This window comes from Rhinoraja longicauda, chromosome 34 (assembly GCF_053455715.1).
Source record: "Rhinoraja longicauda isolate Sanriku21f chromosome 34, sRhiLon1.1, whole genome shotgun sequence".
Lineage (NCBI taxonomy): Eukaryota > Metazoa > Chordata > Chondrichthyes > Rajiformes > Arhynchobatidae > Rhinoraja > Rhinoraja longicauda.
Genome location: NC_135986.1, coordinates 19,591,967 through 19,615,576, shown reverse-complemented (window position 1 = coordinate 19,615,576; position 23,610 = coordinate 19,591,967). Strand labels below are relative to the sequence as shown.

The window sequence follows — 23,610 nt, the reverse complement described above, 5'->3', positions numbered from 1 at the left end:
GGGGTGCCAACTATCTCACTCCCAAATAAGGGACAAGGTGACGCCCCGCACCCCACGTGACCTCACCCAGCCAGCAGCCACATGCTCCCGCACCACCAATGGCGGCCGCCCGGGCCGGGAGGCGGGTTGCGATGTAACCTCCGTTAGGCGGTGCCCGGGCCTCCGGGTCTACACTGGGCCTAATACGGGACAGGGGCGGTACCGTACGGGACAAACCAATTTAGCCCAAAATACGGGATGTCCTGGCTAATACGAGACAGTTGGCAACGCTAGTGACCAGGGAGAGAGACAGGAGCACATAGACTGTGGCAGACCCAGGAATATCAGTACCTGGGGTGGACGGGCAGGGTTCAATGATGCCGACTTTCACCACCTGTGGAATAAATCACATTTTAAATTAATGTTGTGCATTGTAAATCAAGTTTTAATCTCCAGCCATATTAATGAAAATAGAGATTATTGTGAGTGAGTGAGAGTGTGCTGGTGCAAAAGATAGAGAGAGAGCATGAGAGACGGTATGAGAAAGAGAGAGTTGCGTGAAAGAGAAGGTGTGTGCCAGAGAGATAGAGACGCAGCAAGAGTGAGAGTTGGCAGACAAGAGGAAGAGTGCGCGAGGGAGAGAGAGAGACTGCGAGTGAGGGATGGATAAACACAGCATGCGCAAGGGACAAAGTGCTTGAGAGTGCACGAGGGAGAGACGGCATGCTAGAGAGAGAGAGAGAGACAGCCTGCGCGAGGGAGAGAGTGTTCGTGAGAGAAAGAGTGCGCATAGCGAGTTAATGTTTATAAAGAATATGCTTTTAAAAGCAGTGCAGCTCAATACAAGAGATACTCACGCCAATAAATGGAATAAACTTCTGATAAGAATCATCTTCATGACTGTGAGGAGAAGGAGGCATTGCGTTAGAGAGCAGTGAAAGGGAGCAGGGGCACCCAGAGTTCACCTCACTAGAGTGAGGAGACAGCACAGTGCGATTGCTCACCTCTTGTGCTTGCAGGTCAGCATGGCCTCCGCGATGGGCAGCTGGTGAGACACCTGGGCACCAGATATGTACTGCGTTATCCTCCCAACAACATCCAGCGCATCTGATGGGTGTGAGAACACACAACAACATAGCATGAGACAAACCCACATTTAGTTCAGTTCAGAGATACAGCACGGAAACTGGCCCTTCGGCCCACCGAAGGTAGACACAAAATGCTGGAATAACTCAGTGGGTCAGGCAGCATCTCTGGAGAGAAAGAATGGGTGACGTTTCGGCTTGAGACCCTTCTTCAGATTGATGTCAGGGGAGGGGGTGGGACAGAGATAGAATGTAGTCGGAGACAGGAAGACAAGTGGGCGAACTGGTAAGGGGAGGAGATAGAGAAGACAACGTTCTGACGTTAGAGAAGACAACGTTCATACCGCTGGGGTGTAGACTACCCAAGCGAAATATGAGGTGCTGTTCCTCCAATTTGCACTGGGCCTCACTCTGACAATGGAGGAGGCCCAGGACAGGAAGGTCAGATTGGGAATGGGAGGGGGAGTTGAAGTGCTGAGCCACCGGGAGATCAGGTTGGTTAAGACAGACTGAGCGGAGGTGTTCAGTGAAACGATCACCGAGCCTGCGCTTGGTCTCGCCGATGTAGAGAAGTTGACACCTGGAACAGCGGATGCAATAGATGAGGTTAGAGGAGGTGCAGGTGAACCTCGGCCTCACCTGGAAAGACCTGAGGGGTGTTAGAACACACAGCAAAATAGTAGGAGACAAGTCTACGTTTGGTTTAGTTCAGAGATACAGCGCAGAAACATCGAATTTACAATTTTACCAAGCCAATTAACCTACAAACCTGTACATCTTTGGAATGTGGGAGGAAACCGGAGAAAACCCATGCAGTCACGGAGAGAACTTACAAACTCCTTCCAGACAGCCCACGTAGTCAGGATGGAACCCGGGTCTCAGGTGCCGAATGGTAGCAGCTCTACCCGCTGCGCCACCATGCCGCCCATGGATTTAGAATGTAAAGCAGTGCAGCACAGAAACAGGCCCTTTGGCTCACGATGTCCAACACCATGCCAAGGCAATCTCTTATCTGCCTGTACATAATCCATATCCCATCATTCCCTGCATATCCATGTGCCTATCCAAATGTCTCTTAAACTCCACTATCACATCAGCCTCCAGCCTCTCACAGCTGTCAGATAAACTTATCCGACACATCTCCTTTAAACGTTGCCCCGCTCACCTTACAGCTATGTCCTCTAGTAACATAGGAACATAGAAAATAGGTGCAGGAGGAGGAGATAAGATCAAAATTCAAAGTACGGCTTCTACTGAATGCGTATCGCTTTTGCACCACCGTAAAGTCAAAATATCGTAAGTCGAAGCATCGTAAGTCGAGGAGCATCTATCTGTACAGGAACCTCGCATTTTAGGCACATTTCCCCTGTAACCGTGTGGGTTTTCACCGGGTGCTCCTGTTTCCTCCCTCACTCCAAAGACGTGCAGGTTTATAGGTTAATTGGCTTCTGTAAAATAGTAAATTGTCCCTAGTGTGTAGGATAGTGTTAGTGTACGGGGTGATCACTGTCAGCATTGACTCGGTGGGTCGAAGGGTATGTTTCCACACTGTATCTCTAAACTAGAGTGTGTGAGCTACAGGGAGAGGTTGCGTAAACTGGGTCTCTATTCCATGGAGCACAGGAGGGTGAGGGGTGATCTTGTAGAGGTGTATAAAATCATGAGAGGAATAGATCGGGTACACGCACAGAGTCTTTTACCCAGAGTAGGGGAATCGAGGACCAGAGGACGAAGGTTCAAGGTGAAGGGGAAAAGATTTAATAGGAATCCGAGGGGTACCTTTTTCACACAGAGGGCGGTGGGTGTATGGAACGAGCTGCCAGAGGTCATTGAGGTTGGGACTATCCCATCGTTTAAGAAACAGTTGGACAGGTTTGGAGGGATATGGACCAAACGCAGGCAGGTGGGACTAGTGCAGCTTCTGTAAAATAGTAAATTGTCCCTAGTGTGCAGGATAGTGTTAGTGTACGGGGTGATCACTGTCAGCATTGGACCATAGAAATCCTACCTGTACTGGGCGGCTCGGACTTGCTGAACAGCTCACTCCAGGCAGAGTCGAGGAAGAGGCCGCCGTACTTGCTGTCCAGAGATGCCATGTACTTGGCCACCGGATGCAGCCCTGACACAACAGAGAAGGGGAGAAGTTTAAAACTTTTTTTGCCTTCACAGACTCTACAGTCAACAGAGGATGTACTTCCTGCGGCAGCTGAGGAAACACAATCTGCCACAGGCAATGATGTTCCAGCTCTATACTGCCATCGTAGAGTCTGTCCTCACCTTCCCCATCATGGTCTGGTTTGGCTCAGCCACCAAGCACGACATCCGGAGGCTGCAACGGATCGTTCGATCAGCTTTGAAGGTTGTTGGCTGCAACCTTCCCCCCATCGACGAACTGTACACTGCAAGGGCCAGGAAGCGAGCGGGCAAGATCATCTCTGACCCCTCTCCCCGTGCCTAAAAACTCTTTGAAGCACTTCCCTCTGGAAGGCGACTCCGGACTGTCAATGCAGCCACAGCCAGACATAAAAACAGCTTTTTTTCTACGAGTAGTAGCTCCACTTAACAACCAAAAGTCTGTAGCCTCCTTTTGCTCTGGTTTATGCTGTGTTCCAGCGGAGGGGGGGGGGGGGTCTCACTTAGTTTAGAGGGGAGGGGGTGCCAGAGCCCCCTCTGATGGGGGGGGGGGGAAGGGGTGACTAAAGGAGGAAGGGCAATGGGGGTGGAGGGGATTCTTTGTCACAGACGGCGGTGGAGGTCAATGGCGGAGATGGCCAGATTGTTGATCAGTGCAGTGTCAGGGGTTACGGGGAGAAGGCAGGAGAATGGGGTTGGGAGGGAGAGATAGATCGGCCACGATTGAATGGGGGAGTAGACTTGATGGGCCGAATGGCCTGATTCTGTTCCAAGATGGCAACAGGAGGGGGGTGAGAGAGGAGGGGGGGGGGTGAGGGGACGGAATACGGGGCCGAGAATGGGGAGGGGGCGGATAATGAGGGGGGGAAGGTGTGACAGAGGGGGGTGCGAGCGCTGACAGAGGGGGTAGGGGAGGGGACAGGGAAGCAAGGGGAGGGAGGTGTTACGGGGGGAGTGGGGGGGAACAGGCTGAGGGGTGGGGAGGGGGAAGGGAAGGGCTCTCTCTCTCACCCAGGGGCACCACGAGGAAGCGCAGGTAGTTGAGCCAGTCGGACGTCTTGTTGGCGAGCTGCTCCACGAAGAAGCGCAGCACGGCGGCGAGATAGCTCTGCCCGCCCACCGCCGCCACCTTCACCGGCCGCGGCATCTGTGCGTTGCAGTTACAGCTGGGGTGGGGGGGAGACAGGGGGAGAGGGTCAGCGAGATGCAGTGGCTGACCCCAGCCCAGACCCCACCCTTCCCCCCAGTCCCACGTACCCCCCTCCCCTCATCAGCTCCGCTTCCCGATCCTTCCAGCCTCCCTCGCAGTCTCTTGCCCCGTCTCTCTCTTTCCACGCACATCTCTCCCTCTCTCCCTCCCCCCAGCCCCTCTCCCCGACACTCCCTCCCTCCCCACCACCCCACCCTCCTTCCATCTCCCCTGCCCACCAGCCCCCTTTCCCTCTTCCTCTTCCTCTACCGCCCCATCCCTTTTCCCCTTCCCAGTCCCTCTCCCCCTGACACTCCCTCCCTGCATACTGCCCCCTCCATCCCCACCCTTCTCCCTCCCTCCCTCCATCCCACCCTTCTCCCTCCCTCCCTCCATCCCACCCTTCTCCCTCCCTCCATCCCACCTTTCTCCCTCCCTCCCTCCATCCCACCCTTCTCCATCCCACCCTTCTCCCTCCCTCCCTCCATCCCACCCTTCTGCCTCCCTCCCTCCATCCCACCCTTCTCCCTCCATCCCACCCTTCTCCCCCCCCAGCCCCTCCTCGCACCTCCCTCCCTCCATCACGGGGGGAAAGGGGTCACAGTGATTTAAAATCCCTCCACCTGCTCCCAATGTTGGGGAGTCCAGAACCAGGGGCCACACACAGTCTAAGAATAAAGGGGAGGCCATTTAAAGCTGAGGTGAATTTTCTTTTTTCCCACCCAGAGAGTTGTGAATTTGTGGGATTCTCTGCCACAGAGGGCAGTGGAGGCCAATTCACTGGATGGATTTAAGATAGAGTTGGATAGAGCTCTAGGGGCTAGTGGAATCAAGGGATATGGGGAGAAGGCAGGCACGGGTTATTGATTGAAGACGATCAGCCATGATCACAATGAATGGCGGTACCGGCTCGAAGGGCCAAATGGCCTCCTCCTGTGCACATTTTCTATGTTTCTATATGTTGGTGGGGAGTCACAGGATGACTTAGTAGGGTTGCCAACTGTCCCGTATTAGCCGGGACATCCCGTATTTAGGGCTAAATTGGTTTGTCCCGCACGGGACCCGCCCTTGTCCTTTATTAGTAGGGTTGCCAACTTCCGCACTCCCAAATAAGGGACAACGGGTGATGTCACCTCCCCGGGCCCCCACGTGACCTCACCCAGCCAGCGGCAGCCATTAGTGGAGCGGGAGCACATGGCCGCTGGCTGGGTGAGGTCACGTGGGGCGGTGATGTCACCTTGTCCCGTATTTGGGAGTGAGGAAGTTGGCAACCCTAGTGACTAGATCTCTCTGTTACGGAGGGCCTTGTTGAGGGGGGATCGCCGGGTACCTGCGCGGACACACACACACACACTCACTAGCGCTGGATCCTGGTGAGGAGGGCCGAGAGCGAGGTCTGTACCTCGATCATGGAGCAGGTGCACACCACGGCCTTCTTCTGCTCCAGCAGCAGCTCAGACACGTACTGTGGAGGGGAGAGAGAGAGGGAGAGTTACAGAGGGTGTGATGACAGGAGAGAGAGGGATGGAGAGAGAGAGAGGGAGAGTTACAGAGGGTGTGAAGGCAGGAGAGAGAAGAGGGGAGAGAGAGTTACTGAGGGGGGAGAGAGAGGGCGAGTTACAGAGGGGGGGAAGGGGAGAGAGAGAGAGAGTAACCGGGGGTGTGAGAGAGGGGAAGGGTAGAGAAAGAGTTACAGATGATGTGAGAGGGGAAGGGGAGATACATGGTGGGAGAGAGCGAGAGAGAGAGAGGGACATGGGGAGAAAGAGAGAGTTACTGATGGTGTGTGAGAGAGAGACAGAGCGGGACGTGGGGAGAGAGGCTTACTCAGGGTGTGAGACGGGGAGAAAGCTGGAGGGGAGAGAGAATCATAGACACATAATGTGAGAGAGGGGGGAGGAGGAGAGAGGGAAGAGGAGTGGAGAGAGTTATAGGGAGTGTGAGAGGGGGGAGTGGGGCAGAGAGGAATGGGGAAAGAGGTGAGAGAGTTTTAGAGTGAGGGAGGGGGAATTATGGAGAGAGGGGAGGAGGGAAAGAGAGAGAGAGAGAGGAGGGAGGAAATGGCAGAGGGAGGGGTTGTGAGGAGAGGAGGGAGGGAGGAATGGGGGACAGGGAGGGGGGTGATGTGCGTACCCGACCGTGTGTACCTGCCCCCCCCCCGTGCGTACCTGTCCCTGCCAGTCCACGGTGCTGACCATGATTACCGTCTCGGGAACGCAGCTCTCTGACGCCAAGAGGATCTGGTTCAGTTGGTCGTACACCACCTTACGGGGGACCTGCAGGTTAGTTTAGATTATCATCGTCACGTGCAACGAGGTACAATGAAAAACTTTTTTGTTGCGTGCTATCCAGTCAAACGAAAAAACTACACCTGATTACAATCAAGCCGTCCACAGTGTAAACATAGAAACACAGAAAATAGGTGCAGGAGGAGGCCATTTGGCCCTTCGAGCCAGCACCGCTATTCACTGTGATCATGGCTGATCATCCACAATCAGTAACCCGTGCCTGCCTTCTCCCCATATCCCTTGATTCCGCTAGCCCCTAGAGCTCTATCTAACTCTCTTTTAAATTAATCCAGTGAATTGGCCTCCACTGCCCTCTGTGGCAGAGAATTCCACAAATTCTCAACTCTCTGGGTGAAAAAGTTTTTTCTCATCTCCGTTTAAAATGGCCTCCCCTTTATTCTTAGACTGTGTGGCCCCCGGTTCTGGACAGATACAGGATGTGTGGGAAAGAACTGCAGATGCTAGTTTGAAAACCGAAGATTGACACAAAATGCTGGATTAACTCAGCGGGCCAGGCGGCATCTCTGGAGAGAAGGAGTGGGTTCTCCAGAGATGGGAGCTCTCCAGAGATGCTGCCTGTCCCGCTGAGCTACTCCAGCATTTTGTGTCTATCTACAGATACAGGATAATGAGTATAACGTTTAGTGCAAGATAAAGTCCAGCAAAGTCCGAATAGAGATAGTCTGAGGATCTCCAACGAGGTAGATGGGAGGTCAGGACCGCTCTCTAGTTGGTGAGAGGATGGTTCAGTTGCCTGATAACAGCCGGGAAGAAACTGTTCCTGAATCTGTGAGAGACAGCACAGTGGTGCAGCGGTAGAGCTGGTGCCTCACAGCGCCAGAGACCATGTGCTGTTTTGTTCTATGTTTTACGTTCTCATGACAAAAGGCCGTGTGGAGAGGTCGCAGGTTGGGGGCAAGGAACCCGCGTACACTCAGGTTACACAAACCCTCCCCTCCCCCCCATCACCTGGATGCTGAGTTCTGGCGAGCGCTCGCTGTCAGAGCTGTTGGCCCTCTCGCTCTGTGCCCGGGACACCTGGCGGTCCTTCAGTGGAGTTCGTCTGTGCTTCGGAGTGTGGGCAGCCTCAACTTTACTGGAAACACACGGCACAGGGTGACGTCAGTGTGTGTGAGAGTGTGTGTGTGTGAGAGAATGTGTGTGTGTGTGTGACCCGGCCTCCAGTGAGGGTCTGTGTGTGTGTATCTATGTGTGGTGTCTGTGAGTGTGTGTCTGTGAGTGTGTCCGTGAGTGTGTGTGTCTGAAAGTGTGTGTGTGAGTCCATGAGAGTGTGTCTTTGATTGTGTCCGAGAGTGTGTGTGTCCATGAGTGTGTGTGTGTGTGCGAGAGTGTGTGAAAGTGCGTGTCTGTCCCCCAGTTTGGGTCAGTGTGTGTTTGCCGTGTGCTGTGTGTGTGTCCGTCCTGTCCCCCAGTGTGTGTGTGTGTGTGTGTGTGTGTGTGTGCGCGTGCGTGGTACCAGTCCCCAGTCACTGGGCCACTCCCTGCACACAGTGCCGACTCACCTGGGTGAAGCAAAGATCTGAGTGTCGGACTTGCTGCCCTTTGTCAGCGGTTTGGATTTCTCGGGATTCGGTGCCGGGGGATTGAGTTCCCCGAGCGACTCCTGCTCCACCAAATCCTACGGGAACAATGCAACAGTGAGCCGACACGCACTCCCTCCATCGCCCCTCGCTGGAAAACGCAACACCAGCACACAGAGAGGAGAGGGCGACACGGTGGCGCAGTGGGTAGAGCTGCTGCCTCACAGCACCAGAGACCCGGGTTCCATCCCGACTACAGGTGCTGCCTGTACGGAGTTTGTACGTTCTCCCCGTGACCTGCGTGGGTTTTCTCCGGATGCTCCGGTTTCCCCCCGCACTCCAAAGACGTGGTGATGGGGGAGCACCACGGGAGGGACAGTTCATAGCTGATAGGAGCAGAATCAGGCCATTCGGCCCATCAAGTCTACTCCGCCATTCAATCATGGCTGATCTTTCTCCTAACCCCATTCTCCTGCCTTCTCCCCATAACCCCCGAGACCCGCATTAATCAAGAATCAGTGTGGAGGGAGCAATAAACAATAAATGCAGGGCGTTATCTCAGAGTAATACTCATTTCAAAGCTAACATGGCTCAGAAGCAAATACTTTGGTGTTTATACTGGGATGTCGTGACAAGCTGAACAGGTCCAGAAAAACAAGAATTTGTTTGTTCTTATAGTGCAGGAGAAAGGAACTCAGCCGCGCCTCACAAATCCTTGTACCTCCCCCAGTGCGGTAACTTTCCAACCTGCCCCTCAACGTCAGGTTACAACACTGTCAGCCGTAAGCACGCTCACTGGAACCACCCGCCCGCGGCCACCAGTGTTCACGGAAGGCCTGCAGAGTACCCGTGGACACCGCGTGTTGCCTCTCCAGGGGCGCGCGAGGACGGGCGTAAGCTGGGAAGAGGGTCAAGCAGTCAACACTGTCCGACCAGTGTATGGGGTGATCGCTGGTCGACACGGACTCGGTGCGCCTGTTTCCACGCTGTATCTCTAAAACTAAACGTGTATTGGCTCGAGTTTCCTCCGGGTTTGTCGGTTAATCTGTAATTTGCCCCTAGTGGATGAGAAAGTGGGATAAGGTAGAACTAAACGGGTGACTGATGGTCGGCGAGCACATGGTGGGCGGGCCTGTTTCCATGCTGTATCTCTTAGCTTGGTTTACTTTGGACACAGAGCGGAAGCAGGCTCTTCGGCCCACCGAGTTGACGCCGACCAGTGACCCCCGCACACTAACACTATCCTACACACACTCGGGACAACAGACAATAGGTGCAGGAGGAGGCCATTCGGCCCTTCGAGCCAGCACCGCCATTCAATGTGATCATGGCTGATCATTCTCAATCAGTACCCCGTTCCTGCCTTCTTCCCATACCCCCTGACTCGCTATCCTTAAGAGCTCTATCCATCTCTCTCTTGAATGCATTCAGAGAATTGGCCTCCACTGCCTTCTGAGGCAGAGAATTCCACAGATTCACAACTCTCTGACTGAAAATGTTTTTCCTCATCTCCGTTCTAAATGGCCTACCCCTTATTCTTAAACTGTGGCCCCTGGTTCTGGACTCCCCCAACATTGGAACAATTTACACTGAAACATAGCCGATTAACCTACAAACCTGTACGAGTGTGGGAGGAAACCGGAGCGCCCGGAGAAAACCCACACAGGTCACAGGGAGAATGTACAAAATACGGACAAACTCTGTAGACAGCGCCCGGGGTCTCTGGCGCTGTGTGGCAGCAACTCTACCGTTTCGCCACCGTGCTCTGAATGTGTGGCGATGGGGGGTGGAGGGGGGGTGCTACGGTCTGAGCCAAGGCGGCCCCTCCACGGGGAAACCACATACTTTACCGGGATCTCGGACTCCGAACCCACGTCCTCCGTGACTCTGGCACGAGACATTCGGAGTTTCTCGCTCGATGTCGCCTCCAGCTGGCCGCGACGGGAAGCACAAAAGAAAAAGAGGTATTAGTTCCAGCAACCTCCTCCCCGACTTCCCAACACCTTGGTTAAGGCAGCAGCTCTGCCCACGAGCGCAAGGAATCAGAGTTGTGCATGTAGCCCAGTCCATCGCACACACCACACTCCCCACCATTGTAGATGTAGCCCAGTCCATCGCACACACCACACTCCCCACCATTGTAGATGTAGCCCAGTCCATCACAAAAATGTTCCCAATGTTGGGGGAGTCCAGAACCAGGGCCACACACAGTCTAAGAATAAAGGGGAGGCCATTTAAAACTGAGATGAGAAAAAACTTTTCCACCCAGAGAGTTGTGAACCGCCCCTCCCTGCCACAGCGCCGCGCTCCCTCCTCACCACAAATTCACAACTCTGGGTGAAAAAGTTTTTTCTCACCTCAGTTTTAAATGGCCTCCCCTTTTTTCTTAGACTGTGTGTGTGGCCCCTGGTTCTGGACTCTCCCAACATTGGGAACATTTTTTCCTGCATCTAGCTTGTCCAGTCCTCTTATAATTCTATTCGTCTCTATAAGATCCCCTCTCATCCTTCTAAACTCCAGTGAATACAATAGACAATAGGTGCAGGAGGAGGCCATTCGGCCCTTCGAGCCAGCACCGCCATTCAATGTGATCATGGCTGATCATTCTCAATCAGTACCCCGTTCCTGCCTTCTCCCATACCCTCTGACTCCGCTATCCTTAAGAGCTCTATCTAGCTCTCTCTTGAATGCATTCAGAGAATTGCGTCCACTGCCTTCTGAGGCAGATAATTCCACAGATTCACAACTCCCTGACTGAAAAAGTTTTTCCTCATCTCAGTTCTGAATGGCCTACCCCTTATTCTTAAACTGTGGCCCCTTGTTCTGGACTCCCCCAACATTCCATTGGCTTTCTTCACTGCCTGCTGTACCTGCATGCTTCTTTTAGTGACTGATGCACTAGGACACCCAGATGTCGTTGTACGACCCCTGTTCCTAACTTGACACCGTTCAGATAATACTCTGCCTTCCTATTCTTACACCAAAGTGGATAACCTCGCATTTATCCACATTAAACTGCATCTGACATGCATCCGCCCGCTCACACAACCTGTCCAAGTCACCCTGCAACCTCATAGCATCTTCCTCACAGTTCACACTACCATCCAGCTTTGTATCATCTGCAAATTTGCTAATGGTACTTTTAATCCCTACATCCAAGTTATTAATGTATATTGTAAATAGCTGTGGTCCCAGCACCGAGCCTTGCGGTACCCCACTAGTTACTGCCTGACATCTGAAAGGGACCCATTATCCCACTCTTTGCTTTCTGTCTGTCAACCAATTTTCTATCCATGTCAGTACCCTACCTCCAATACCATGTGGCTCTAATTTTGCCCACTAATCTCCTATGTGGAACCTTGTCAAAGGCTTTCTGAAAGTCAAGGTACACCACATCCACCGGGTCTCCCTGTCAATTTTCCTAGTTACATCCTCAAAGAATTCCAGAAGATTAGTCAAGCATGATTTCCCCTTCGTAAATCCATGCTGACTCGGAACAATCCTGTTACTTATCCAAATACTCCGCAATTTCGTCTTTTATAATTGACTCCAGCATCTTCCCCACCACTGATGTCAGACTAACTGGTCTATAATTTCCCGTTTTCTCTCTCCCTCCTTTCTTAAAAAGCGGGACAACATTAGCTACCCTCCAATCCACAGGAACTGACCCGGAATCTATAGAACATTGGAAAATGATCACCAATGCGTCCACAGTTTCTAGCGCCACCTCCTTAAGTACCCTGGGATGCAGACCATCAGGCCCTGGGGATTTATCAGCCTTCAGTCCCATCAGTCTACCCAACACCATTTCCTACCTATGTGGATTTCTCAGTTCCTCCGTCACCCTGATCTCTGCACTTGATCTGGAAGAACATCTGGGAGATTGCTTGTATCTTCTTAGGAAGACTGATCCAAAGTACCGGTTCAACTCGTCTGCCATTTCCTTGTTCCCCATAATAAATTCCCCCGCTTCCCCGCTTCTGTCTTCAAGGGACCCACATTTGCCTTGACTATTTTTTTCCTCTTCACATACCTAAAAAAGCTTTTACTATCCTCCTTTATGTTATTGGCTAGTTTACCCTCGTACCTCATCTTTTCTCCCCGTATTGCCTTTTTAGTCATCTTCTGTTGCTCTTTAAAAGAGTCCCAATCCTCTGGCTTCCCACTCTTCTTTGCTTTGTTGTACTTCTGCTCTTTTATTTTTATGCTGTCCTTGACTTCCCTTGTCAGCCACGGGTGCCTCTTACTCCCCTTGGAATCTTTCCTCCTCTTTGGGATAAATTGATCCTGCAACTTCTGCATTATTCCCAGGAATACCTGCCATTGCTGTTCCACCGTCTTCCCTGCTAGGGCCTCCTTCCAGTCAATTTTGTCCAACTCCTGCCTCATGCCTCTGTAATCCCCTTTGCTATACTGTAATACTGACACTTCCGATTTTCCCTTCTCCCTCTCAATTTGTAGAGTAAAACTTATCATATTGTGCTCACTGCATCCTAATGGCTCTTTTACCTCGCGTCCCCTTATCAATACAAGTCCAGTCTTTCTAATCTTCCCTCATATGACAGTCCCGCCATCCCGGGGATTAACCTGGTGAACCTACGATGCACTGCCTCAATAGCAAGGACGTCCTTCCTCAAATTTGGAGACCAAAACTGCACACAGTACTCCAGGTGCGGTCTCACTAGGGCCCTGTACAACTGCAGAAGGACCTCTTTACTCCTATACTCAAATCCTCTGGTTATGGAGGCAACATGCCACTAGCTTTCTTCACTGCCTGCTGTACCTGCATGTTTACCATTGGTGCACGTGATGATCAAGAAACCAGTGAAACATCGTACATTGGCAAGACACTTACCGGGCTGGTCAGCTCCTTGCTCAGACTCCCTTTACTGTTCAGGCTCCCGAACTCAGTCTGCGAGCTGGACTGAGACATCCCCTCAAAGAAAGGTCTGCAGAGAAGGGGAGAGAGGGAGAGCGGGAGGGAGAGAGGGGGAGCGGGAGAGAGAGAGGATAGAGGGGGAGCAGGAGGGAGAGAGGAGAGAGGGGGAGGGAAGGGGAGAGAGGGGAGCGGGAGAGAGAGCGGAGAGGGAAGGGGGGAGAGAGGGGAGCGGGAGGGAGAGAGGAGAGGGAAGGGGGAAGAGAGGGGGAGAGAGGAAGGGGGGAGAGAGGGGGAGCGTGAGGGTGAGAGAAGGGGGAGGGAAGGGGAGAGAGGGGAGCAGGAGAGAGAGCGGAGAGGGAAGGGGGAGGCAAGGGGAGAGAGGGGGAGCGGAAGGGAGGGAGGAGAGGAGAGAAGAGAAGGAAGGGGGAGCGGGAGGGAGAGAGGAGAGGGGGGAGCGACAGAGGGAGAGAGTGTAAACATAAAACTACTTTAGAGACACATCGTAGAAACAGGCACTTCGACCCAGAGTCCGCGCCGACCAGTGATCAATACATTTTTGGGTGGCGCAGCGGGTAGAGCTGCTGCCTCACAGCGCCAGAGACCCGGGATCGATCCTGACTGCGGGCACTGTCTGTGCGGAGTTTGCACGTTATCCCTGTGACCTGCGTGGGTTTTCTCCCGGTGCTCCGTTTTCCTCCCACACTCCAACGACGCGCTGGTTTGTAGGTTAATTGGCGTTGATTGTGTAGGATAGTGTTGCCAGTGTGTGTGGGATAGTGTTCGTGTACGGGGTGATTCGCTGGGGGTCCCATTTCCGCGTTGAATCTCTCCAAAGACACGAGCACTATCCATGGACAACTTTACAATTTTTTTAGCAAAGCCACTGATCCAACATCATCTACTGTGGACCCAAACAGTCTTTCCAGGTGAGGCAGAGGTTCACCTGCACCTCCTCCAACCTCATCTACTGTATCCGCTCCTCCAACCTCATCTCCTGTATCCGCTGTTCCAGGTGTCAGCTTCTCCACGCACTCACACACACACACCGCGAGGTCTGGCTGGAACCCGGGTCTCTGGCGCGGTGAGGCAGCGGCTCTACCCGCTGCCTGATGCCCGGTAGTAAATCTCAACTTAAACTAGAAGTTTGGGTTTAGAACTAAACTAAACCTAACCTCCTGCAGGCAAAGGAAGGCAGGATGGGCGCCAGACACGATGGAGGGGGGAGGAGGAGTGGGTGAGGGGGAGGAGGGGGCGAGAGGGAGGGGGGATGAGGGGGCGAGAGTGATGGGGAGGGAGGTGCTCACGTACTTGAGCTTGGGCTTGGGGGTGCTGAGAATGCTCTCGGTCTCCTCCATCTCGGGCCCGCTGTCGCTGGGGTTGTACAGCTCCAGGCTGTCGTACAGCAGGTCAATTCCCTCCTCCACCTCCTGGATCTGCTCGCTCGACACGTTCTCCAGGGCAAGCACCTGGGGAGGGAGGGAGAGAGAGAGGGTGGGAGGAAGAGAGTGTGGGAAGGAGGGGGAGAGAGGGGTGGGAGGGAGGGAGGGGGGGGGAAGAGGGTGGGAGGGAGGGAGGGAGAGAGTGAGGGAAAGAGGGTGGGAGAGAGAAAGAGGGGGAGAGAGAGAGAGAGAGAGAGAGAGAGGGGGGGAGAGAGGGAGAGGGAGAGGAAGAGGAAGAGAGAGAGGGTGGGAGGGAGCGGGAGAAAGAGGGAGAGAGGGAGAGGGGGGAGAGAGGGAGAGGGAGAGAGAGATGGGGACAATTATGTCAGCCTTGGCTAGAACACTCAGCAGCAGTCTCCATTTAAAGTCTTTAATGAACACGTGTTGGATGGAACTGCAGATGCTGGTGTAAACCGAAGATAGAAACAAAATGCTGAGTAACTCAGCGGGACAGGCAGCATCTCGGGAGAGAAGGAATGAGTGACGTTTCGGATCGAGACCCTTCTTCAGACTGAGAAGGGTCTCGACCCGAATCGTCACCCGTTCCTTCGCTCCAGAGATGCTGCCTGACCCGCTGAGTTACTCCGGCATTTTGTGTCCATTAATGGACACTTGGACAGAGACACGGACAGGAAAAGTTTAGAGGGTAGACACAAAAATGCTGGAGTAACTCAGCGGGACAGGCAGCATCTCTGGAGAGAAGGAATGGGTGACGTTTCGTTCTGCGATCCCCGCACATTAACACTTTCCTACACACACTAGGGACAATTTACACTTATACCGAGCCAATTAACCTACAAACCTGCACGTCTTTCAAGTGTGGAAGGAAATTGAAAATCTCAGAGAAAACCCACGCGGTCCTGGGGAGAACGTACACACTCCTTACACCCGTAGTCGGGATGGAACCCGGGTCTCCGGTGCTGCAAACGCTGTAAGACAGCAACTCTACCGCTGCGCCACCGTGCCTCCTGTATACAGAATCATGAGAGGAATAGATCGGGTAGACACACAGAGTCTCTTGCCCAGAGTAGGGAATCGAGGACCAGAGGACACAGGTTCAAGGTGAAGGGGAAAAGATTTAATAGGAATCTGTGGGGTAACTTTTTCACACAGAGGGTGGTGGGTGTATGGAACGAGCTGCCAGAGGAGGTAGTATAAGAAAATAACTGCAGATGCTGGTACAAATCGAAGGTATTTATTCAGAAAATGCTGGAGTAACTCAGCAGGTCAGGCAGCATCTCGGGAGAGAAGGAATGGATGACGTTTCGGGTCGAGACCATTCCTTCTCTCCCGAGATGCTGCCTGACCTGCTGAGTTACTCCAGCATTTTCTGAATAAATGCCAGATGGAGGTAGTTGAGGCTGGGACTATCCCAACGTTTAAGAAACAGTTGGACAGGTGCATGGATCGGACGGTTTTGGAGGGATATGGGCCAAACGCGGGCAGGTGGGACTGGTGTAGCTGGGGGCTATGTTGGCCGGCGTGGGCAAGTTGGGCCTGTTTCCACGCTGTGTCACTGTGACAACTCTACGCTGTGCCACCGTATCTCCTGTGTAGTCTAGCCGCTGGCTAGATAGCAAGCAACAGAAGCTTCTCACTGCAGGGCGGTACACGTGACAATAAACTAAACTGACCTAGACATTCCCAGCATGACTCACCTCGTCAGAGACCCGGAACCTCTTCAGCAAAGCCACAAACTTCTGCTTGATGTTTTGTTGCTGTAAAAACAAAAGTTAAAGCACCTCAGGGGGCGGCACAGTGTTTTTAGAGGTTAGTTTAGAGATACAGCGCGGAAACAGGCCTTCGGCCCACCGGGTCCGCGCTGACCAGCGATCCCGCACACTAACACTATCCTACACACGCACGAGGGACAATTTTTACACTCACCAAGCCAATTAACCTACAAACCCGCATGTCTTTGGAGGGTAGAGGGAAACTGAAGATCTCGGAGAAAACCCACGCAGGTCACGGAGAGAACGTACAAACTCCGTACAGATGGCGCCCGTAGTCGGGATGGAACCCGGGTCTCCGGCGCTGCATTCGCTGTAAGGCAGCAACTCTACCGCTGCGCCACCGTGTGGCCACAATGGTGCAGCGGGAATGGGGACGTGGGCCAAACGCGGGCAGGTGGGACTGGCGTAGATGGGGCACCTTGGTCGGCATAAGCAACGTGGGCGAAGGGACTGTTTCCAAGCTGCACGACTTTACCAGAGGGCTGTGAATCTGTGGGATTCTTTGCCACAGACGGCTGTGGAGGCCACAAGTCAGTGGGTATTTTTAAGGCAGAGACAGATAGATTGTTGATTAGTGCGGGTGTCAGGGGTTATGGGGAGAAGGCAGGAGAATGGGGTTAGGGGGGAGAGATAGATCAGCCACGACTGAATGGCGGAGTGGACTCGATGGGCCGAATGGCCTAATTCTGCTCCTATCACTTTTGAGCGCTGCTTACGTTGCTCATTCCGGAGCGAGAGATGGCCGAGGAGTTTGGCAGCTTCCTCCGAGACTTCTTGCGTTTCGTCAGGTCCTCATCTTCAAAAATATGTCCTAAAGAGAGGTGACAGGTAGAGGCTGTCAGTCTGAGGCAGAGAGAGGGAGAGGGAGGGAGAGGAGAGAGAGAGAGAGAGAGAGAGAGAGAGAGAGAGAGAGAGAGAGAGATGAGAGAGAGAGAGAGAGCGAGAAAGAGAAATGTGTGTGTATTTTGTGCGCGTGTGAGTGTGTGTGTAGGCATTGTGTGCATTGTGTGTGTGTGTGTGTGTGTGTGTGTGTGTGTGTGTGTGTGTGTGCCTGTGTGTGTATGTGTGTCTGCGTGTGTGTGTGTGTGTGTGTGTGTGTGTGTGTGTGTGTGTGGTGTGTGTGTGTGTGTGTGTGTGTGTGTGTGTGCCTGTGTGTGTATGTGTGTCTGCGTGTGTGTGTGTGTGTGTGTGTGTGTGTGTGTGTGTGTGTGTGTGTGTGTGTGTGTGTGTGTGTGTGTGTGTGTGTGTGTGTGTGTGTGTGTGTGTGTGTGTGTCTTTGCGTGCGTGCGTGTATCTACATTGTGTGTGTGGGCATTGTGTGCATTGTGTATGTGTGATTGTGTGTGTGTGTCTTTGCGTGTGTGCGTGTGATCCGTATACAGAGTCTGCAGCAGCCACGAGCACCGTGACAGGTTTGTGGGATGTGGAGAGGGGGAGGGGACGGAGCTGGGGGGGGGGGGGCAAGAGGAGACGGGAGTGGAGTGGGAGATGGGGCGGGGAGACGGAGGTGGAGGGGGGGATGGGGTGGAGAGGATACGGGAGGGGAGGGGACGGGAGGGGAGGGAGTCACCTGTCCGTGTATCGATCGTCACTGACTTCCTGCTCGGAGGAGAAACTGTCGTCTTCATCCTCGGAGTAATTATCGATGTCGGGGGATCGATCTGCCAGAGAGAAAACACGCAGCTCATCACCCCCACACAGAGAACACCGACCCCCGTCACCCCCACAGACACAGAGAACACCGACCCCCGTCACACCCACACACACACACAGGGTGTGACGGGGGCAGCACGAGGCATTGCCCCAGACAGCAGCCCGCACCGTCAAACACCAGCCCGGCTACACTCTCATCTCACCACCACAGGCGCTCCCCAGGTTACGACGGTTCGACTCTGCGACAGATCGATCGATTCGCGATGGTGCAAACGGCAGCGAGAAACGCCGCTCGCTTCCGGCCGCACGACCGACCGCGCGCTTTCAATGCATTTCTCGACTTACAATACTATCGGTTTCCGATGGGTTTCTCAGAACGGGACCCATCGGAAGCCATCAAAGTGGTGGCACAGGAGCCTGAGGCAGCACAGTGGCACAGTGGGTAGAGCCTGAAAATAAACCCACTGCCTTGTGGCCTCCACAGCCGTCTGTGTGCAAAGAATCCCACAGATTCACCGCCCTCTGACTAAAGAAACTCCTCCTCATTTTCCTCTAATTCTGAGGCTGTGCCCTCTGGTCCTAGACTCTCCCACCAGTGGAAACATCCTCTCCACACCCACTCTGTCCAAATCTTTCACTGTCAAGCCAATTTTATTTGGACAGCTCATTTTAAAACAACCCACGTTGACCAAAGTGCTGTCCATCAGTTCAGGTACTAAGAAACGAACATACAATGGCACACAAACATAACAGCACATACATAAACACTTCACAGCGCCCCCTCAGAGAGCCTCAAACGCAAGGGAGTAGAAATAGGTTTTGAGCCTGGACTTAAAGGAGTGGATGGAGGGGGGCAGTTCTGATGGGGAGAGGGATGCTGTTCCACAGTCTAGGAGCTGCAACCGCAAAAGCGCGGTTACCCCTGAGCTTAAACCTAGACCGCGGGATAGTGAGTAGCCCCAAGTCGGCCGACCTGAGGGACCAGGAGATAGAGTGGTGGGTTAGAAGAGCTTTGATATGGGGGGGGGGGCAAGCCTGTTTAGGGCTTTGTGTGTGAATAGGAGGAGCTTGAAGTTGATTCTGTACCGTAATGGGAGCCAGTGTAGAGAGGCCTGTTCTGTAAGTTTCAACGAGGTCCCCCCTCATCCTTCTAAACTCCAGCGAGTACAGGCCCAGTGCCAACAGACGCTCGGCATAGGTTGACCCACTGATTGCTGGGATCGTTGGCCCAGTGGGGGCGGGATAGTGGGAGTGCACCACAGTAACGGGGCCTACCTGACATCTTGAGCTTCGGCCCCTCGTGGTCGATGGGCTGGCTGGACAGGGAGTAAACACGGACCTCAGCCACCACCGCCGAGGCTTCCTTGATGTTGCTGTGGAGACCCAGGACCTGCCCTCCCTCGCTGGGATGCTGCATCACCTGCAGAACGTGCCGCATTTACATAGCCACCCGACACATCCCCGGGGGGGAGAGAAATCAGACGGGGAGGGGGGGGAGAGCAGGCAGCATGCTCTTGGGAACGGGGGAGAGAGGGGCACAGAGAGAGAGAGAGAGAGAGAGAGAGAGAGAGAGAGAGAGAGAGAGAGAGAGACAGGGAGAGAGAGAGAGAGACAGGGAGAGAGAGACAGGGAGAGAGAGACAGGGAGAGAGGTGGAGAGAGACAGGGAGAGAGATGGAGAGATGGAGAGAGACGGAGAGAGGTGGAGAGAGAGACGGAGAGAGATAGAGAGAGAGACGGAGAGAGATAGAGAGAGGTGGAGAGAGAGATGGAGAGAGACAGGGAGAGAGAGAGAGGCAGGGAGAGAGAGAGACGGGAAGAGGGAGACGGGGAGAGAGAGAGACGGGGAGAGGGAGACGGGGAGAGAGAGAGACGGGGAGAGGGAGACGGGGAGAGAGAGAGACGGGGAGAGAGAGAGACGGGGAGAGAGAGAGAGACAGGGAGAGGTGGAGAGATGGAGAGAGAGAGGGAGACGGGGAGAGAGACGGGGAGAGAGAGACGGGGAGAGAGAGAGACGGGGAGAGAGAGACGGGGAGAGAGAGAGACGGGGAGAGAGAGAGACGGGAGAGAGAGAGACGGGGAGAGAGAGAGAGACAGGGAGAGGTGGAGAGATGGAGAGAGAGAGGGAGACGGGGAGAGAGACGGGGAGAGAGAGACGGGGAGAGAGAGAGACGGGGAGAGAGAGAGAGAGACGGGGAGAGAGAGAGGCGGGGAGAGAGAGAGAGAGACGGAGAGAGAGAGACGGGGAGAGAGAGAGAGACGGGGAGAGAGAGAGACGGGGAGAGAGAGAGAGAGACGGGGAGAGAGAGAGACGGGGAGAGAGAGAGACGGGGAGAGAGAGAGAGAGACGGGGAGAGAGAGAGACGGGGAGAGAGAGAGAGATACGGGAGAGAGAGAGACGGGGCAGAGAGAGACGGGCAGAGAGAGAGGCGGGCAGAGAGACGGGCAGAGAGAGAGACGGGTAGAGAGAGAGAGCATACAGACTCTGAAGGTGGGACAGAGGTGAAGGTGGGGGGGAGAACCCATGGGGGAGGGGGAACATTGGGGGAGGGGGAGCGGTGGGAGGGGGAGGGGGACACGGGGGGAGGGGCTGGGACTCGCCTCGGCCATGTTGATGAGTCCCAGTGCCAGTGTCTTGTAGCCCAGGATGGTGCGGTTCTTGTAGCGCTTCCTCCGTTGTAACATGATCTGCAGCTTGTTGGCGTCACGCTTCAGAAAGTGGCGGGTACTGGGGGGGGGAGAGAGAGGGGGGGGTGAGGGAGGGAGGGGGAGGATACGGGAAAGAGAAAGGGGGGAAGAGTGAGAAGGGGGTGAGGGAGAGGAGGGGGAGAGAGGGAGAGAGGGTGAGGGAAAGGGAGGATATGGGAAGAGGGAGGGAGAGAGGGGGGTGAGGAGGAGAGGGAGGGGAAGTGGAAGAGGGAGGGAGAAAGAGGGAGGGAGGGAGAGAGAGGATGGGAGAAAGGGGGGAAAGAGAGAGGGGGTGAGGGAGCGAGGGAGGGAGGGAGAGAGAGAGAGAGAGGGAGGGAGGGAGGGAGGGAGGGAGAGAGAGAGGGAGGATAGGGGAAAGAGAAAGGGGGAAGAGCGAGAAGGGGGTGAGGGAGAGGAGGGTTGAAGAGAGGGAGAGGGGAAGATGGAAGAGGAGGGAGGGGAAGGGGGAAGAGGGAGAGAGGGAGAGGATAGGGGGGTCAGCATCCATCCAATACTCCCTCCCCAGCTGCTTCCCTGACCAGCCCTCCCGACCACCCACGCCTCATCCTCAACCTCCCTCCCCCCCCCCCCGAGCAGTCAAACACCTCCCACTCCACTAATAGTGACCCACCCCACACCTCACCCGCCCCCCCCCCCACTCTCAAGACTTTACCCTCAAGGACTATGGAGGGGGAGAGGGAGAGAGGGGGGAGGGAAGGGGGAGGAGTGGGAGAGAGGGAAGCGTAGGGGAGGGGAGAGGAAGGGGAGGTGATATAATGGTGATAGTTTATTGCCACTTGTACCTAGCGAGGTAGTGAAAATCTTTGTCATTTCACACAAAAGAGTGGTGACTGTCAATAAAAGTACTAGACAATAGACAATAGGTGCAGGAGGCCGTTCAGCCCTTCGAGCCAGCACCGCCATTCAATATGATCATGGCTGATCATTCTCAATCAGTACCCCGTTCCTGCCTTCTCCCCATACCCCCTGACTCCGCTATCCTTAAGAGCTCCATCAGCTCTCTCTTGAATGTATTCAGAGAATTGGCCTCCACTGCTTCTGAGGCAGAGAATTCCACAGATACTCTGTCGGAAGGAACTGCAGGCGCTGGTTTACACCGAAGACAGACACAAAATGCTGGAGTAACTCAGCGGACGGGCAGCATCTCTGGAGAGAAGGAACGGGTGACGTTTCGGGTCCGAGACCGAGATAAGGACGGGTAAGGTGTGAAAGCGAGACATCAAAGGGGACGAGGCTCAAGGAAAGTCTCTGTGTCTCTTCTCTCCCCCGACTCTCACAGTCTGAAGAAGGGTCTCGACCCGAAACCTCACCCGTTCCTTCTCTCCAGAGATGCTTGCCCGACCCGCTGAGTTACTCCAGGGTTTTGTGTCGATAGTTAATCAAAGTACTGATCCCACCTTCATCGCCCCACACCCGACCCCCCCTCACCCCCGACCCCCCCTCACCCCCCACACCCCCGTTACCTGCAGGGAGAAGGTGAGCTGTAGATCTATCTCCGTCATGCTGGGGGGCAGGGGGATCTCGTTGGAGCGCAGCACCCTCTTGGAGCCCTGCGTGCCCGGGGAGAGAGAGAGAGAGAGCGAGTGAGAGAGAGCGAGGGGGGGGAGAGAGAGAGGTTTAACGGGGGAGAGCGGGAGCTGAACGCGGTCACCAGTCCCACCTCCCCAGCCCGGGCCCAGGCAGGAGGGCGCTAGGACCCAGGGGTCTCCCAAACCCTCCCGGCGGGCGGCACGGCGGGGAGAGACGCGGCACACGGTGCCACAGACCGCTGGTTCAAAGCCCACCCCCCCCACTGCCAGCGAGTGTCCACCGCCTGCGTACGTGCACGCGCCTGCATGAGACTGTGTGTGTGTGTGTGTATTGTGAGTGTGTGGTGGTGTGTGTGTATGAGTGTATTGTGAGTGTGTGTGTATTGTGAGTGTGCGTGTGTGTCGAGGGAGTGTGTATTGTGAGTGTGTGTGCGAGAAAGAGACTGTGAGCGTTAGTGTGTGGCTGTGTGACTGTTGTGCGTGTATTAGACTGTGTGTGTGTGAGTGTATTGTGAGTGTGTGTGTATTGTGAGTGTGTGTATTGGTGTGTGTGAGTGTGTGTGTATTGTGTGTGTGTGTGTGAGTGTATATTGTGAGTGTGTGTGTGTGTGTGTATTGTGAGTGTGTGTGTGAGTGTGTATTGTGTGTGTGAGAGTGTATTGTGAGTGTGTGTGTGTGTATTGTGAGTGTGTGTGAGAGTGTATTGTGAGTGTGTGCGTGTGTGTGAGAGTGTGTATTGTGAGTGTGTGTGTGTATTGTGAGTGTGTGTGTGTGTGTGAGTGTATTGTGAGTGTGTGTGTGTGTGAGAGTGGTGTATTGTGAGTGTGTGAGAGTGTGTATTGTGAGTGTGTGTGCGAGAAAGAGACTGTGTGAGCGTTACTGTGTGTCTGTGTGCATGTATTAGACTGTGTGTGTGTGTGTGTGTGTGTGAGAGTGTGTATTGTGAGTGTGAGAGTGTGTATTGTGAGTGTGTGTGTATTGTGAGTGTGTGTGAGAGAGTGTATTGTGAGTGTGTGTGTGAATGTGTATTGTGAGTGTGTGTGAGTGTATTGTGAGTGTGTGTGTGTGAGTGTGTGTGTATTGTGAGTGTGTGTGCGAGAAAGAGACTGTGTGAGCATTACTGTGTGGCTGTGACTGTGTGTGCGTGTATTAGACTGTGTGTGTGTGTGTGTGAGTGTGTGTATGTATTGTGAGTGTGTGTGCGAGAAAGAGAGACTGTGTGAGCGTTACTGTGTGGCTGTGACTGTGGTGTGCGTGTATTAGACTGTGTGTGTGTGTGTGTGAGTGTGTATGTAAATGTAAATGTGAATAACCTTTATTGTCACTACACAAAGTACAGCGACATTAAGCAGTCCAGAAGATGCAATCACACACAGCAGACAATACGAAGGATAAACCTTTATCCATAACAAGCTAAACCTAATCTACTGAATGAAACAAACTGACCTCTAATA

At 54.0% G+C, this 23,610-nt stretch overlaps 1 protein-coding gene across 1 annotated transcript in view; it reads right to left on the bottom strand.

The window, feature by feature from the left end:
• LOC144609624 (uncharacterized) overlaps window positions 1-23,610 on the bottom strand; it is a 71,524-nt gene that overhangs the window by 6,717 nt on the left and 41,197 nt on the right. Inside the window, exons 20-38 of the mRNA XM_078428122.1 lie at window positions 22,080-22,177; window positions 20,520-20,646; window positions 19,195-19,339; window positions 17,852-17,927; window positions 17,739-17,752; window positions 16,983-17,077; window positions 16,192-16,251; window positions 14,403-14,560; window positions 13,071-13,164; window positions 10,066-10,146; window positions 8,198-8,313; window positions 7,644-7,770; window positions 6,555-6,662; window positions 5,745-5,851; window positions 4,209-4,363; window positions 3,073-3,183; window positions 984-1,086; window positions 837-879; window positions 331-373 (exon numbers count right to left, since the gene is read on the bottom strand). Of these exons, the coding sequence (XP_078284248.1) occupies window positions 331-373; window positions 837-879; window positions 984-1,086; window positions 3,073-3,183; window positions 4,209-4,363; window positions 5,745-5,851; window positions 6,555-6,662; window positions 7,644-7,770; window positions 8,198-8,313; window positions 10,066-10,146; window positions 13,071-13,164; window positions 14,403-14,560; window positions 16,192-16,251; window positions 16,983-17,077; window positions 17,739-17,752; window positions 17,852-17,927; window positions 19,195-19,339; window positions 20,520-20,646; window positions 22,080-22,177 (1,861 nt within the window). The remainder of the gene's footprint in view (window positions 1-330; window positions 374-836; window positions 880-983; window positions 1,087-3,072; window positions 3,184-4,208; window positions 4,364-5,744; window positions 5,852-6,554; window positions 6,663-7,643; window positions 7,771-8,197; window positions 8,314-10,065; window positions 10,147-13,070; window positions 13,165-14,402; window positions 14,561-16,191; window positions 16,252-16,982; window positions 17,078-17,738; window positions 17,753-17,851; window positions 17,928-19,194; window positions 19,340-20,519; window positions 20,647-22,079; window positions 22,178-23,610) is intronic.